The 15,034-nt window shown below is 31.2% G+C and overlaps 1 protein-coding gene across 1 annotated transcript; it reads left to right on the top strand.

The window, feature by feature from the left end:
- The first annotated feature begins 10,386 nt into the window (after positions 1-10,386).
- Positions 10,387-15,019, top strand: LOC115954133 (rhodanese-like domain-containing protein 9, chloroplastic). The gene is made up of 6 exons (XM_031072035.1): positions 10,387-10,495; positions 11,512-11,759; positions 11,911-12,061; positions 14,141-14,226; positions 14,621-14,725; positions 14,813-15,019. Exons 1-6 carry the CDS (start codon positions 10,455-10,457, stop codon positions 14,881-14,883), a joined length of 702 nt encoding a protein of 233 aa, XP_030927895.1. The 5' UTR covers positions 10,387-10,454; the 3' UTR covers positions 14,884-15,019.
- Positions 15,020-15,034: the final 15 nt, after the last annotated feature.

Below are 15,034 nucleotides of genomic sequence, written 5' to 3'. Positions count from 1 at the left end.
TGATCTTGATAATGGTCTCCAAATTTATCCAAGCAGTGGAGACATTGCAATCAATTTTGCAAAGCTCCTATTGCACCATATCATCAACATTCTTTCCTATCTATGGCAATGTACACTTTGTTCAACTTTTATCTCTTTCAAAACATTACCTTCTTAATTCAACCTTTCAATTGTTGCCATTCTTAAATTTTCCATTCCATTCCCTTTGTGCATTCTTAAATTCTCTCCTTTATATGTTCTTAAATTTTATTAGTCTCACTTTGTTCAAACTTTCATCTCCTTTTACCGTTTTAAAATTTTAATTAGATAACCTTATTCTTTCTGCAATCCTTCCTCTTTCATTTTAGTTTTTATATAAATTTCTTATTACTCTCTTTCCACCTATCTCCCCCATTTGTTCCATCACTTCCATGTTTAGTCCACAACAAAAAAAAGGTCAATACTCTATTTAATAATCGCATAACATTTTTTTTCTTCTTTTTTTGCAAATCTGTTTTAGCTTCTGTGTTTAGGTGTTTTAATGCTCAATCACAATTCACAAGTTCTCTCTTTACGATTTGATTTGAGTTTGGGTAAATGATTAATTCTTTTGGGAGTGAGAATTATTTTTTTGACTGATCTATTTAGATGTTAAATTATGAGGCTTTGCTTTTCTTTTTCTTTTCTTTTTTTAATTAATCATTTTTTGGATGTACAAAATTGTAGTTTTGTGGAGAAAGTTCTCTCAATATATATAGTCTATCAAAACCAAGATGTTTTCCAAATGAATCCAATTATCATCGTGGAGCAACAATTAATGGTATGACATTTTGTATTTGTTTGCCAAAAAAAAAAAAATTATAATATATATTGGATTTGTATTGTTGACCAATGTATTCCACAATAAAGATCATGCTCATAATTCTTTATTGGCACTTTTTTAGACAAAATAATGATTAGTCAAATAAGAATAATAGGATAAGTGACCCATTTTAGCTTTTGCAATTTTATTTTCATTTTTTTTAAATGAGGCATATATATATATATATATATTTTTTTTTTTTTTTTGAGAAGGAAGACATCGAAACTTTATTAATGAATGCCAATTAAATCAGCTTGTAAGTTATGATGGAACATCCTTTATCCACACTAGTAAACCTAGAATGCCAATGGCATGTCTAACCAAACTATGAGCAATAACGTTACCTTCTCTCTTAGTGTGAGAGTAAAGCAATTGTTCAAAATTTTGAGCTAATACTTTCACTGCCAAGGAATCTTCCTCTAATGCTTTTATCACTGCCAAGGAATCTTCCTCAAGGATGGCTCGTCTTATACCAATCTCCCAGGCAAACGATAGCTCGTCTTATACCAATTTTTTTGTGTGGAGAATTTGCAATTTTCTGTGGAGAAAGTACTTTCATTAGGTTAGCAACTAAAAGTTGTTTTCCTAATTGGGCATTGTTGAGCAACAATTGTTGATATGCAAAGTATCTTTTTATTGGTATATTTTGATTCAGTAGAAATTTATGAATGTATCAAGATGAGCAATGTATTTAGTAAGAAGTATTATGATCATACTTTTGTATAATTCAAAAGAGATGAAACTTGGATTATTAGATGAAAATGTAGTGGTTTGGAATTAAGATCAAAAGAGAGCATTGCAAGTTGAAGTTTTCGGTGGAAACTCTACTTTTTTTTCTAACCTTTTCAACTATCATGATTGGAAAATTTTAATTTCCAACAATAGCAGAGTCAAGATTTTGATTTAGGGAGCCAATATTAAGATAATATATATTGAAGAAAAAATTAATTCAAAAAAATGTTTATTAATATAAGAAAAAAATTACTTAATTTATTACACAAAATATTTGACTAACATATAGAATATAATCTAAATATAAATTATAATTTATTTTTCGAGTCCAATATTACAGTTAGTATAATCGTTTTTATGCTAAAAATTATTTCATATTTTAACCTAAACTATAATTATACATTTCAAACAATTAAAAAAATAGTAAATAAAAATAAGGACAAAGTTTGGTTATAAACTTGGTTGTAGCCTAAGGCTACGACTCCCTACAAAAAAAATTAACAAAGTTACATATTTTGAAAATCTAACCATTGGATTGCATGTTTTTTTATATTCTTAACACATATGTCAAATTTCATACTAATCAGATGTTATTTATAATTTGATCTATAACTTATTTTTATGCATAATTTTAAACTATAAAATTTTGAAATTTAAACATTTGATTGATAACATAACTATTGATTTTTGATCTTTTGAAAATTTTGCAAGCATGAAGAATATAAGAATAAAATGTAATCCAATGTTAGATTTATCAAAATTTACATCAAATAAAAAGATATTGAGTGAAGTTATAGTCTTATGCTACAACTAAGCTTGTTTTCAAACTTTTTCCTAAAAATAATTGTGGGAGGACGGGAAACCGAGGACAAGAGCATGGAAATTGAGGACAAGAATAAACGAGAAGAGGTCAAGACAAAAGGGGCACGCCTTGGAAAGTTTTGTCAAGGAGTCCTTGGAGCAAACATGATAACGGAATCACAAAACTTGAGAAGATCGGGGTGCTCGAGGAACTCAAGGATATTGATACATTCCTGGAAGGGTTGAGGTTTGGCTATGAAGACCACCAGACATGTAACCAAGGGAAGGAAGGAATGTTTGTCATTAAGCGGATGAAGGAAGAGTACTAATAAAGCATTCATCACCTCCGTATTCAATGCTCTACATCCACTTAGCTGGCCGTATTAATGGTGGAATGACCCTTAAACAGTGTCATCACAGCTCACAACCTAATAGAGAAACCTTCTAGTAAAGCTTTGATGGGGCAAGTATCTGAGGAAAAAGCCTTGGCCCTCCAAGTGGAAGGCCAGGATGCAACCTGGGTGACTATATAAAGGAAAGGGATCCCTACAAGAAAGTGGATCAAGGATTAAAAAGGAGAGAAGAGAGAGAGAGAGAGAGAGCGAGAATATTATAGTGCAAGAATAAGTGTTAACCTCCATGTCAGCCTAAAACCGAGGAGCATTGCTGTATTAATCCCGACATATGTTGTTTTGCTTTGCCTAACTTATATATATCAAGCATCCATTCCAATATCACTTTATAGACTTGATAAAAAAAAGGGTAAATAAGGTTGATTGGCATCCCATCTCTATAAATTAATTGTGCGGGGTTGAAATCTAACTTAGTCAATTTTGGCCCGCCACAATAATCTATAAATAGTTATTAATATAAGAAGTTGAAAGATTAATCTAAACATAAGATATGCACAAAAAAAAAAAAAAAAAATTGAATACTTAAAAAGTAACTGGAAAAAAAAAAATTAACTTACAAGTTTTAACAATATAATCATACACTCAAAAATTTTAAAATATTTTATGTATGCTTTGATTTTTTTTAAAGACGTTGTACGACATTTTTTTTTAATTAACTTAAAGTATCAATGTTTGTCCTATGTTAAGGGTATTTTTTTTAAAATTTTTTAACTACATTAGGGGAGTTAAAATTTATTTTCAATAAAGAAAATTTGAATTTGAAATATTAATAAAAAAAATGGGAATATGATTTTTTTTTTAAAAATCTTGGGAAGCGAAGAGACCTTGGGTGGGGACTAGGGGAGCAATTCCCCCCATCCAATTGGCTTATAATAAGAGTAGATTAAAAATTTAAACAAAAGAGAGTAAAAAAATTAATAGAGAACAAAATTTTCATAAGTTGACACATAACACAATATGACATCAATTATTTAAGTTATTTATTTAATTTTTAAAGCCTTTTTTATTTTTTATACAAGATAAAAATTATAATCTAGCATAATCTAAGTGTATATGTGTGTGAAGCTCCTTAGTTCCTCTGGAAAACTTGAACCTTGGCCCTTATCCTCTCATACCCCACAAGCACTTATTCTTGTAAAGTGACCATCGTGTCAAAGGTACGCGGTGGTAAGAGGCTTCTTACCCTTGGTTGGTTTTGTAAGGAGAAAGATAAAAAAATAAAAATTTAATTAACAATTTAATACACCTTAAATGAAATATTCTTACGAGAGAAATACTTTCTTATATTTGACTAATTCTAATATATAATATTGTGAATATTTTTTTATAATTAATTGTATATTATATCCCATTATAGAGTGAATCATTACATTTTCTCGCAAACCTGGAGGAATTGCGATACAAACTAAGAGCACCAATACACTGGTGATATGAATAAAGTCAAGTGACAAATTGTCTTGGACAATTTTTGATAGGCTAAAATAGAGAGAATAAGCCCAACAAAAAAAAATCCCTTGGGTTTTAGAAAATGCAATAAAATGAAGAAGTCAACCCCAAAATTCCCATTGTCAAATAAAGGTTATTGGTGCTCCACAAGAACAAGTTCAAGGTGGTAGACAACAAAAAAATGGCAAAACACGTGAAATGCATAGGTCTTGAACTTTTCTTTAAATATGAAATGGAGGCCTTATATATATATATATATATATATATATATGAATTTAAAAAATTAAATATTATTTAAACTCTATTATCTTGTTTTAAATGCAAAATTATTATTAATTAACATGAAGCATGTAGAATTTTTTTTTTTTAGAAAGTTTATAGGCACAAAAAATTTGACAAAACTTTTCACATCTATTGATGTGATAGAATAATAGTGGTAAGTAGAAGAGTAATATTAGTGGTGGACCTAGATGAGAATTAGTAAAAATTTGCCAACGCAAAATTATTGTGAAAAATGTTTTGAATTTTTTTTGAGAAGTGCTACATTCACAATAGAACCCATTACTGAAATTATTTTTTCGTCATCAATAATAACCTGCTACTTAAGATTTGTCATCAAAGTGTTATGAAAAATTTTGTGAAAGTAGCATTTTTATCTTTTTTTTTTCTTCTTGTTTTTCATTTGATAAAAAATTTTATTTCATTTATTGGCTAATATTTGAGCTTAATTAAATTAAAATTTGGAGCCTATTTTATACTTGGGACTTTAGGCGATTGCATCAATTGCATTTAGTGTTAAGCCGGCATTGATCTCAAAATGTGGCTCCTATGCTATTTTTATATGGGCTTTTGCTCTAAAGTTAGAGTTTTTGTAGGTAAAACATGATTAGCTGGTTTAAATCTAATTTTGAGGTTTTATAGCAAGCTTGGAGCGTACTTAAGGACTAGTCTACTGATAAGAAGTGAAGCTATTGACCCCATGTTGTTAAATAGGTGGAAAACTTCATATTAGCCTTTGCTTAGGTAAAAGAATGGGTTGCTTTTTGAATAAATGAGGAAAAAGCTTAACCAAATGTGATTGGTTGCATTTCCCCTTCCAATGTAAGTGGCATTATGCAGCCAGAGTTGGCCAACTTGTTCTTAGGGGCTAAAAAAGGTCCGTTTGAAGGTTTCAACCACATATAACAAGAACTATAGGTCTCCATTTGGGTAAATTTTTTGGACATGTGACCTTCTCCATGAGCACTACCCACACCAACCAAACCATAATCTCTCAAATCTCCCTCTAAACACATGACTTGGGTTATATAATGAAAAATAAAATGAGATGAAGTACATGAGTTGGGTCCAAGAATAAATTGGGCTTGACTTGCATTGGGCTTGTAGGATCTTCACGAAATGGGCATCAACACAAATTTTCACTAACGTTTTTCATAATTGTTCAAGTAATATTCTGTGTAACTGATTCATAAATAAAATCATATTTGTGGTAGGATAATGTGATGTGATGTTGAATCACCTATTACTTTACAAGTTATGAAGAACATCGTGTCAATAAAATGATTATTGTTCTTTTAACTAACCATTTTTCTAAATATATCTTGCAATAAGTTCTGATAATTTCCCTATTATCTTTTTTTTTTTTTTGAGAAATAATTACAACATGTTGTTAACCCTGCAACTCGAATCTTTTCCTCCTTAGACCCCCAAACACTTTGTGCATGGGGAGATGCTAATTCAGCTACAAAGCATTTGACCTATTATCTCTTTTATTATTACTAAGTTTGTAGCTAAATTTTGTCCAGCAATAAAATAGAATTAATTATAAGTTCATAAAAAAAATGACAAAAAATAATTAGTTGAAGATATTTTTACTTGTTTGGTCAAGTTGTTTTTGCGGGTTTTTTTTTTTTTTTTACTAATTACACCTCTCCTCCCTTGACCTTGAGGTTTAGGAAAATAACACTCCACCTCAACCCTAGAAGGAAAAAACATTTTCTCCCTTCACATCCCTTTGATCAAACTCTATCTAATTGATGTTAGAAGTTTTGTGTACTAACCTAGCGAATTTATATGTATTTTGTTGAGTATGGCAAGTTATGTATATTTGCAATTTATGAATTTGTTTTGGTCTTAAGTATTTGTGGTTGCAAGTCTTTTGGAGCTTGATGAAATTTTCCTTTATATCCTAAATTTATCAATTATGTTTTTACTAATCATTGTTAAACTCTAGTAAAGAGAATATTTTAAAATTTTAGAATATTTTGTTACTAATATGGACATATTGGTCATTTTCTTTAAACCTCAAAGGAAATGAGTATTTTTTTTTTTATCTTCAAGTTTGGGGTAGAGTGTCATTCTTCCAAATTTTAAGGGTGATAAGTGCAATTATCTTTCTTCTTAAAAAACACATGCATGCGCGCGCGAGCGCGCACACACATATATACTACTAATAACAAGATTTTCCTTTTTGAGTTTCACCATTTTACAAACCGAAATATCCTCACACAAACTCTAAAATTAGATACCCTTTAGTTTAATTTTATTTCCTACAAAAGACAAGAAAAGGTTAGAAGAGTTTTTTAACATTCTTAAAACTTACCCAAATTTTAGCCACCAATAACAAACACTCCACCAAAACCTACTACCCATCCCCATGTATTCATCAACCTTCTAAAAAAGGGAAAAAAAAATGCTATTTGAATTCAAATGTTTACTTTTTATTTCTATTTGTTATCTATTTGAATTCAAATTCTTCAACCGTTCACTTCTCAATCCATCTAATTATCACAATTCTTATCCCAATCAATATAATTATTAAAAGAATTAAACCCCCAATCCAGACAATTATCCCAACAACTAAATATGAACAGAACAATTTCGTGGGAACTATCCTATCACTCCACAAGTTTTTTGGAAAGTTTCTCCGTAATAGAAAGTTTGGGGCGTCCACCTTTCTAAATATTGGGATGTTTTTCTCCTTTCTTTAGTGGAATGGTGATCTTTTTTATTTCAAGTAATAGTTTTACTTGATAGGGTTATATATATACACACACACAAAAATAAAACAAAACAAGCCCACCTTATTACGGCCAAAACCCTAATTCCACAATCACCGGTTCAACTTCCACAATTGTCAACTCTGTTGCCGCGAGCCATGCCTCCAGCCATTGTCGTAGCTCGTAACAGACGGTGCTCCAAAATCCAAACAAAGACACCGCAAGAGAGAGGAAGTCAATCACATAAGGGCTTAAAATTACAAAAACTTAAAACAAGCCCCAAAATGTCACAAAAATGCCACCCAACTATTTTTTATTTTTATTTCTTTAAATGCTATCCAAAACATAAAATATAGACTGAAAACATCAAAAACTTGTTTCTTATTTTTTGTTTTGCACAGTGAAAATTAGATTCAGTTTTTTTTTGAAATCAGAGAGCTGAAAACATTTGCCAAAACGATTATCACACTGCTGAGGCCCACGAAATTTAGAAAAATAAAAATAAAAACAAGCTGAAAATAGCCTGACCAAATAGGGTTTAACCAATATATTTCTGGTATCGCATCTTATCCTTGTATCTATTTGATAAAATTTACATATTCTAAATCATCTGACCATTCTTTGCAATTTATGAAAACATTGATGAATTCTTTCCAATATCTCCATGATGGCATGATGCATCAATCAAAATTACAAAGGCCATAGTAATTCAACCTAATACATGACTGACTAGAAGGAGAAAGCATATATATTAACTGATCATATTTTAGAAAGAGTACTTTGACATGAAACTAACTTCTTCTTCATAGACCCATCATCCAAATTATATTTTGGCCACATAAAAGATGGTAAAAAGAATCATACTACAATTTCTTGATAAGCAGTTATATAAGAAAACTTCAGAACTCTTCTATTTTTATTTTGTGCTAGAAGCAAAAAGACAGTGAAAAAGCTCACAAGAATTTCCTTATGCTAAAAATTACAAACGAGAAAGTTTTGAATTGACAGGAAAGTGTGGAACCAGAATTGTGGTCTGAGCTTCTGTTTTAATGAAATTAGACCTTAGAGGCTGATTCAGGGCACCTCCTCCATCACTGGACACACGAGAAGGAAGATAAAAGCAGCAGCAGATGGATGATAAGAATCCCATGCTCTTTCTCTCTCTCTATACCACTGATCTCTTCCTCTCTAGGATTGATGCTATATCATTAGCCACTTCAATTTACCAAAAGGTCTATGTGAAGCAATGTTTGCTTTTCCGATATCTTTCCTTTTAGTCAATGCTTGTGCTATGACTTATGAGTTATGACCAATGGCTTTTTTTTCTTTTTAATTTATTTGTGGAAAAAGTTTAATGAATGTCCTAATCACTTTGGTTTATGAAATACTTTTTTTTTTTAATTATTAGAAAAAATAATCTTTTTTTATATAACTTTTTATATCTCTCATAAAAGTTGTATCAAAATTTTCTTTAAAAAGCTTATTTATGATTGCGATCGGTTTTTTTTTTGGTCAGGATGGCATAGTGATAAGTAAATAACAGGTTGTGTTTCACTTTAGGAGAACTTATTTGCATTAATTTATTAGTATATAGAGAAAATTAAATAAAAGTACAGTTATACCAAAAACAAAAACGAAACCTTACACTCTATTTGTTTCAATAGAAAATCTAGTATAAAGATAGTTTTCACTTTTCAATGTTTTGAAGTGTTTAGTAGCATAAGAAAAAATAAGTTAAAGGAAAACTGTTTTGGTCAATAGGAAAAATATGGCTTATTTTTAGAAATTATTATCCATTAATAATTTTTTAGAAAACAACTGTATCTCACAATAAGCTAAATAACGGAAGTTAAGAGATTATTTTTCAACTCATTTAAGATTGTTACCAAACAATAAATAAATAAATAAATTTATAAAACAACACCTTTTGAAAAATAACTCATTTAAAAACATTACCGCAAAAACACTAACAATCAATGTAAACTTAATAGTTTATAATTTTAAAAGTTGAATAATGAATAGGTTGAAAATAAGTTTAAGATTTCTGTTTAATATTTTTATTTTATTTTTTAGTTTTAACTTTTAAAACGTTAATTTTTTTTAAAAAAAAAAAAAATAGTTAACGGTAATTTTTTTACCAACTAACATTGATAGTCAATGCAAATAACAAAAATGAAACTTAGGGGGGAAAAAAAAAAACAATAGATCATATTCAAGAGGCGTAATTTACATTTTAACTAAAAAAATTTATACTATTAGTAACTAATTTATGTCTGATTCTATTTTAGTTTTTTTTTTTTTAATTTTTATTTGAAAGAAAGTTTTTCCTTAGCAAAAATTTTGTATGAACCGAGCATGAGACTTTTTTTTTTGATAATCTGCGATAGTTGAATTAAACTAAGATTGGAAAACAAAGAGAGGGGCAATCAACCTTACAAGCAGACTACAGAGCAGTCGGAAGATTGCCGTTATTACAACAAAAAGAAGAGGAAGAGACTAAAGCTAACTTGGCAGCAGCATGAGCTGCGCCATTCTCCTATTGATCCAGCTAAAAGAGCAGGCAGCAAACGACTTAACTAAACTACGAATATTATCAGTCAACGCAGAAATGGACCAATCCATAGACTGGTACTTGCCCGCAATTGATTCTAAACAAATCTTAGAGTCGCCCTCTAAAATCACATGACTCCAGCCTTCAGAAATAACTAACTGGACCGCCCACTCGAGCATGAGACTTATATCTCAATAACATATGGACTCACAGGTACGTCTCTTTTCCTTTCCTTTCCATTCAAGCAACAATGATTCCTTTTATATATATATATATATATATATATATTTTTTTTTTTTTGAACCCTTTTTTCTATATATATTTCTAAGATTGAGGAAACAGAATTGGGATCCAAGTCCCTCACATTTTTCTTTTTACTTTTTTTTACTTTTTTTATCTTTACCTTTTTACTCTTCCTCATTTTTTTTTTTATATTTAATGGTTGAGATTTAAAGTTGTTTTTACAATTTTAAATCTCAACCATCCATACCAATTACATCAGGTGCAATACCTGATCTCAATCCGAAGAAACATATCCAGGGATAGTTTTGTCTGCCAGATGGCAGAAACCCATTGACGGTACTAAATTTCTTGGGCCACTCTTCGTCTATTGTCCGTTAAAGTAACAGAGAGACAGAGAGAGAAAGTGGGAGTGGATAATCCTAGTAGCAATGGCAGGCATTTACTCTTCTTCCACTCTCTCTTCTGTAAGGTAATTTTCATTTTTCTTAAGCCTATAACTACGACAAATTTATGACTATGCATTTCATGGGTTATTCTTCCTTCTTTTTTTCCACTCTAGATATCATATTTAGCTTCAGTTTATATTCCTAGAAGCTCAAGTGTAACAATGTAGAAGTTCATGTTAATGTGAGTTTTAATTAATTATATTAATCATCTAGCTAGAACTTTGAGCGGAATGGATCGATTTATATGTAGCATTTCTAGTTGCCAATGGTCTTTAGGCCAAGTGGCAATCCTACCCCTTCTGGTGGTCTGATTCCGGCAGCTCTATATATATATATATATATTGAGATCTCTCCTTTCAAGGAAATTAGTTTATGTTATTTGAATTCGCAATGACACAAATGGTTTCAGCCTAAAAATTGCTCAAAGTTAGTCAAAATAAATGGATCAGTAGTGAAGCTTTGTGAAATTGTATAAGAATGCAAAATAACTTTTTTTTTTTTTTTTTTTTTCTTCTTTTGATGGAATTTTCAATGAATTTACATTGTTTTTCCATGGAGTTGGCAGTGATCCACCACTTAGTTGCGGATATTAGGGGGGTAGGAAATTGTCTTGTGGTCTTTACTGTTTTGCTTTCAAGGAGTAACAAGTTTGACTAAACTAAGCTAATTTTTTGCTAGTCTCAATTAAATGTGGTTTTATTCTTCCTCAGTTCACATGGAAAGTTTGAGGACTTAAATTTCTAATTTCTTCCTCTCTTCCATTAAAACCTTTTCTCTTCAACCAAACAGGAATTGCAGCTCTTCATGTAGTATAAGTTCTGACAATTTAGAGGAAAACCAGGCTATGCAATTCTCCATGTATTACTAGTTCTAACAATTTAGAGAGAGAGAGAGATTCAAATGTCACATATTCTTTGCTTTATTTTTATTTTTCTCTTTCAAGTTTAATTATCATAAAGGCAATCTCGATATAAGTTAATGTATATAATGAACCTAAGCATTCACTTACCATAGACAATGATCAAGGTTGTGTTTTCAGCAACTTTCGGACATCTTGGTTGGTAGAAACTCATAGCAGAAGGACCATACCAGGGAAACCACTTCATCGGAGAAATGTGAACATTAAAGCAGAAGTGAGTTATGTGAATGCTGATGAAGCAAAGAAACTTATAGCAGTGGAGGGATACGCAATTCTGGATGTGCGGGACAATTCTCAATATAACCGAGCTCATATAAAATCATGTTATCATGTGCCTCTTTTTGTTGAAAACCAGGACAATGATTTTGGTAAGGCTTTCTTCCTATTAGCATGTGTTGTTATTACATCATTTATCATTTATTATGTTCTATATATATACATGCCTCCTTAAAATTACATGTAGTATTCAGGGTTCCGTAACTTCTATGGTTTTTCTTTAGCTAGTAATTTATCGTGCAGGTACAATCATAAAGAGGACTGTGCACAACAATTTTTCGGGTTTGTTCTTTGGGCTGCCATTCACTAAACTAAATCCTGATTTCGTGCAATCTGTTAAGAGCCAATTTTCACCAGAAAGTAAACTCTTGCTTGTATGCCAGGAGGGATTGAGGTTGGTTTATAATTTGTTGATTCATGTTTAACCGTCTACTCTTAAAATATATGGCTTCCATTGATCATATACCACTCTATGTAGGAGTTTGCCATAATCATCTGAAATTTCTAATCAATTGATAGTAAAACCCTCCTAATTTAGTTATTAGTTGCATGATTGATACAACCTTTGGAGAGGCCAGCGACGAATTTTGAGGCTCTGATTGAAGTTGTTCTTCTTTGTTTTTCTTCTTAGGTTAGATTGAACTATTAATAACTTTTTTTGGCTTTTATTCTTTCTTAGTGAAATTCAGCCTTCTTGTGATTTATGCCAATGAACAATTTTTTCGGATTCTTTATCCAAAACTATGTAGCTACTATTGCTGTATAAGTGTAGAGAAGAATGGTCCACATTGAATGTCGTGTTGGATCTAAATTTAGAGATTGTAATGATACTATGAATATATTGGATATAATAGTGTGAAATTAATAATCCAGAAAGACTAAGAAGATGAGATTAGAATTTAGTAAACAGGCGAGGTCATTGAGTAGACTAGTGAAGATGTTAATTGAAGGTGCCAAGCAGGAGAGACGATTTAATAAAAAATTAGAAAGTTTGTAGTTGCCAGAGGTTTGACTGATTACTTAATGCTGACTGCCAGTTATGCAGAATCAAATAGGAAATGGAAGAAGAGATGATAACAAAGAGGGTAATACAAATCAAAATGATTTTTATTTTTTTGTTTCCATCACTGGTTTTTAGAAACTGGGATTGACACCAGGTTAGTTCATCTGACAATACAAGACCACATCCACCCCTAAGAGCAACCTCAATTATTCAATGATCTTGATGAAGGATAGATGGAAGCTGAAGAGAATGTGGAACAAAGTATTGATATGATACTTAATTTCTCATACTTTGATAGATAAGATGGCTTTAATAGGCTTGATTTCATGAAGGATTCTTTTAAAATTAGTCAAAATAATTTTGACATGGCCCAGGCAAGTATCAAACTTCAGGCGGGAGCTTTTGGTTACTCAAGGGTGAGGGATTGCTTACTAATAAAATAGAGGGGACCTGGCAGTGCTAAGAAATAATGAGGGATATTTTCTTATATTTGACGTGTCAGTAGAGCAAAAACTGTTCATCATGAGTTGGAAACTGTAAATGAAAAGAGAAGAAGAAGAAATGGAAAAAAGGGTATCCATAATGATGTTCATCATGAGGGAATTCAAACCCCAGACGTCTCTATTGGAAATACCAAGAAGTGCTAGTTATCCTAAAGATCATTGGCAACTCAAAGTATGTATAGAGTTTATTCTTCAATGGCCAAATTTGACTGGAGAATGGCCTATTTCTTGAGGCATATTTAGTAGCATAGTTATCCATCTTCTTTTGGTAAAAAATTTAAATTCTAGTTATCTATCTTCTTAAACATGATATACCAGTCGTTTTTTAAATGAATTTCCCCAAGTTATGATCATTACCTTTGTTTCAAACTTTAATGTTTTGACTCATCATGCACTTTTGTTCCACTTAACTAATAATGTTTAACTGTAACAGCTTGACACAATTGCAAAATATGATATAGTTTCTAGTTCCATGGTGTCCCCCACCCCTTCTCTTCTTCTAGGAGCTAATTAATTATCATAAAAGATATGTGGTTTTCATTTATTTTTTTTCCCTTCTTTTTGAATTTTCCCTCTTGTTTGAGAAGTCGTAATCCATGTTTTACGGCCGAAATTGATTGCCTCTAAAGAATAACCTATAAGAAAGAAACAAAAACAAAGAAACTTGAATTAGTTTTCAACATCTTCAGGAGAGATTTACCATAGCATATGAGTTATCAATTATTTTGAACTTTTTTCTGCATTTTCAGTTCTGTATTTTTTTTTTTTTTTTTTTCTAATGTTATTCTAGATGGCATTATAGATGTGCTGCTCATTTGACTGCTAGAACTATTGTTCAATTTTTTGAATCGAAAGGGAAACCAAATTTGAGTCTCCATCCTTTTGGTTCATTATTACTTCACATTGAGTTATTTTTCCCTAATCTAGAAGCCGTTTGACAGGGTTCTGTTTCCTTTTCAATGTCAAGGTCTTCTGCTGCAGCTAATCAGTTAGATCAAGCTGGTTTCCAAAGCATAGCATGCATAACATCGGGCCTTCAAAAAGTAAAACCAGGTTAAAGTTTCATTTTAATACCTTTACACTATTTTTGCAAGTTTAGAGAGAGAGAAAAATAGATAATACAAGGGGAAGAAAATAGTAATCCATTTCCTTTTGTGGGTGTTTTAAAAAATAAAAGGGAGGAGAGGGGGGTAAGTATTACTTCCCTAATTTGATTGTAGGGTGGAAAAGAGTGAAAAAGATAAGATATTGTATAAATTAACAATAGAGTGAACCAAGTGATATAATTGTTTGATTAGGCATTATTGAAATTTCAATATATTCTTAAGGATTCTCCTTTCATTTTCCTCCTCTCCACCACCTCCCCCTCCTGATGCAGACATACTTTTAACGAATCCAGCTTATATTGTATGTGTATATAAAGAGAGGAAAAAATTTCGGTCTGCAGGAACATTTGATTCTGTCGGAACCACTGAGTTGCAGGATGCAGGCAAAGCTGGGTTGATCACAGTTCAAGGAAAGATCTCAGCTGTACTTGGAACAGCACTTGTCTGTAAGTTCTTCATAAACCTCTTGAAGCTACAATGCTTGTGTTCTCGGTCTCTTAAATATTTTCTTCTTTCCTTGATGAATTGTGCAGGTGCATATCTGTTCATTACCTTCTTCCCAGAGCAAGCAGAGAAGCTGCTCCAATTTGCACCAACAAGCTAGGCTCATATATAAGAGCCTAAAATTTTGCAGTTTCTCTCATATATTTTTTTAATGAATGAGATTTTCAATGTGGGAGGTAAGTTTGTTAATATCTGTAACAGTCACATAATTTAATAGTAGAAATCCATTTTCAATGTGTGCCCAAGATGTT

This window comes from Quercus lobata, chromosome 7, assembly GCF_001633185.2.
Source record: "Quercus lobata isolate SW786 chromosome 7, ValleyOak3.0 Primary Assembly, whole genome shotgun sequence".
NCBI classification, from domain to species: Eukaryota; Viridiplantae; Streptophyta; class Magnoliopsida; order Fagales; family Fagaceae; genus Quercus; species Quercus lobata.
The sequence above is the reverse complement of the archived record's forward strand: the minus strand, read 5'-3'. Positions and strand labels throughout refer to the sequence as shown.

What these genes read in the sequence shown, in the direction of transcription:
- LOC115954133 (XM_031072035.1), top strand. Translation starts at nt 10,455, where the DNA reads ATGGCAGGCATTTACTCTTCTTCCACTCTCTCTTCTGTAAG. An exon ending in AAACCAGGACAATGATTTTG is followed by an intron (nt 11,760 to 11,910) that starts GTAAGGCTTTCT and finishes TTTATCGTGCAG; the next exon opens with GTACAATCATAAAGAGGACT. An exon ending in CCTTCAAAAAGTAAAACCAG is followed by an intron (nt 14,227 to 14,620) that starts GTTAAAGTTTCA and finishes TTCGGTCTGCAG; the next exon opens with GAACATTTGATTCTGTCGGA.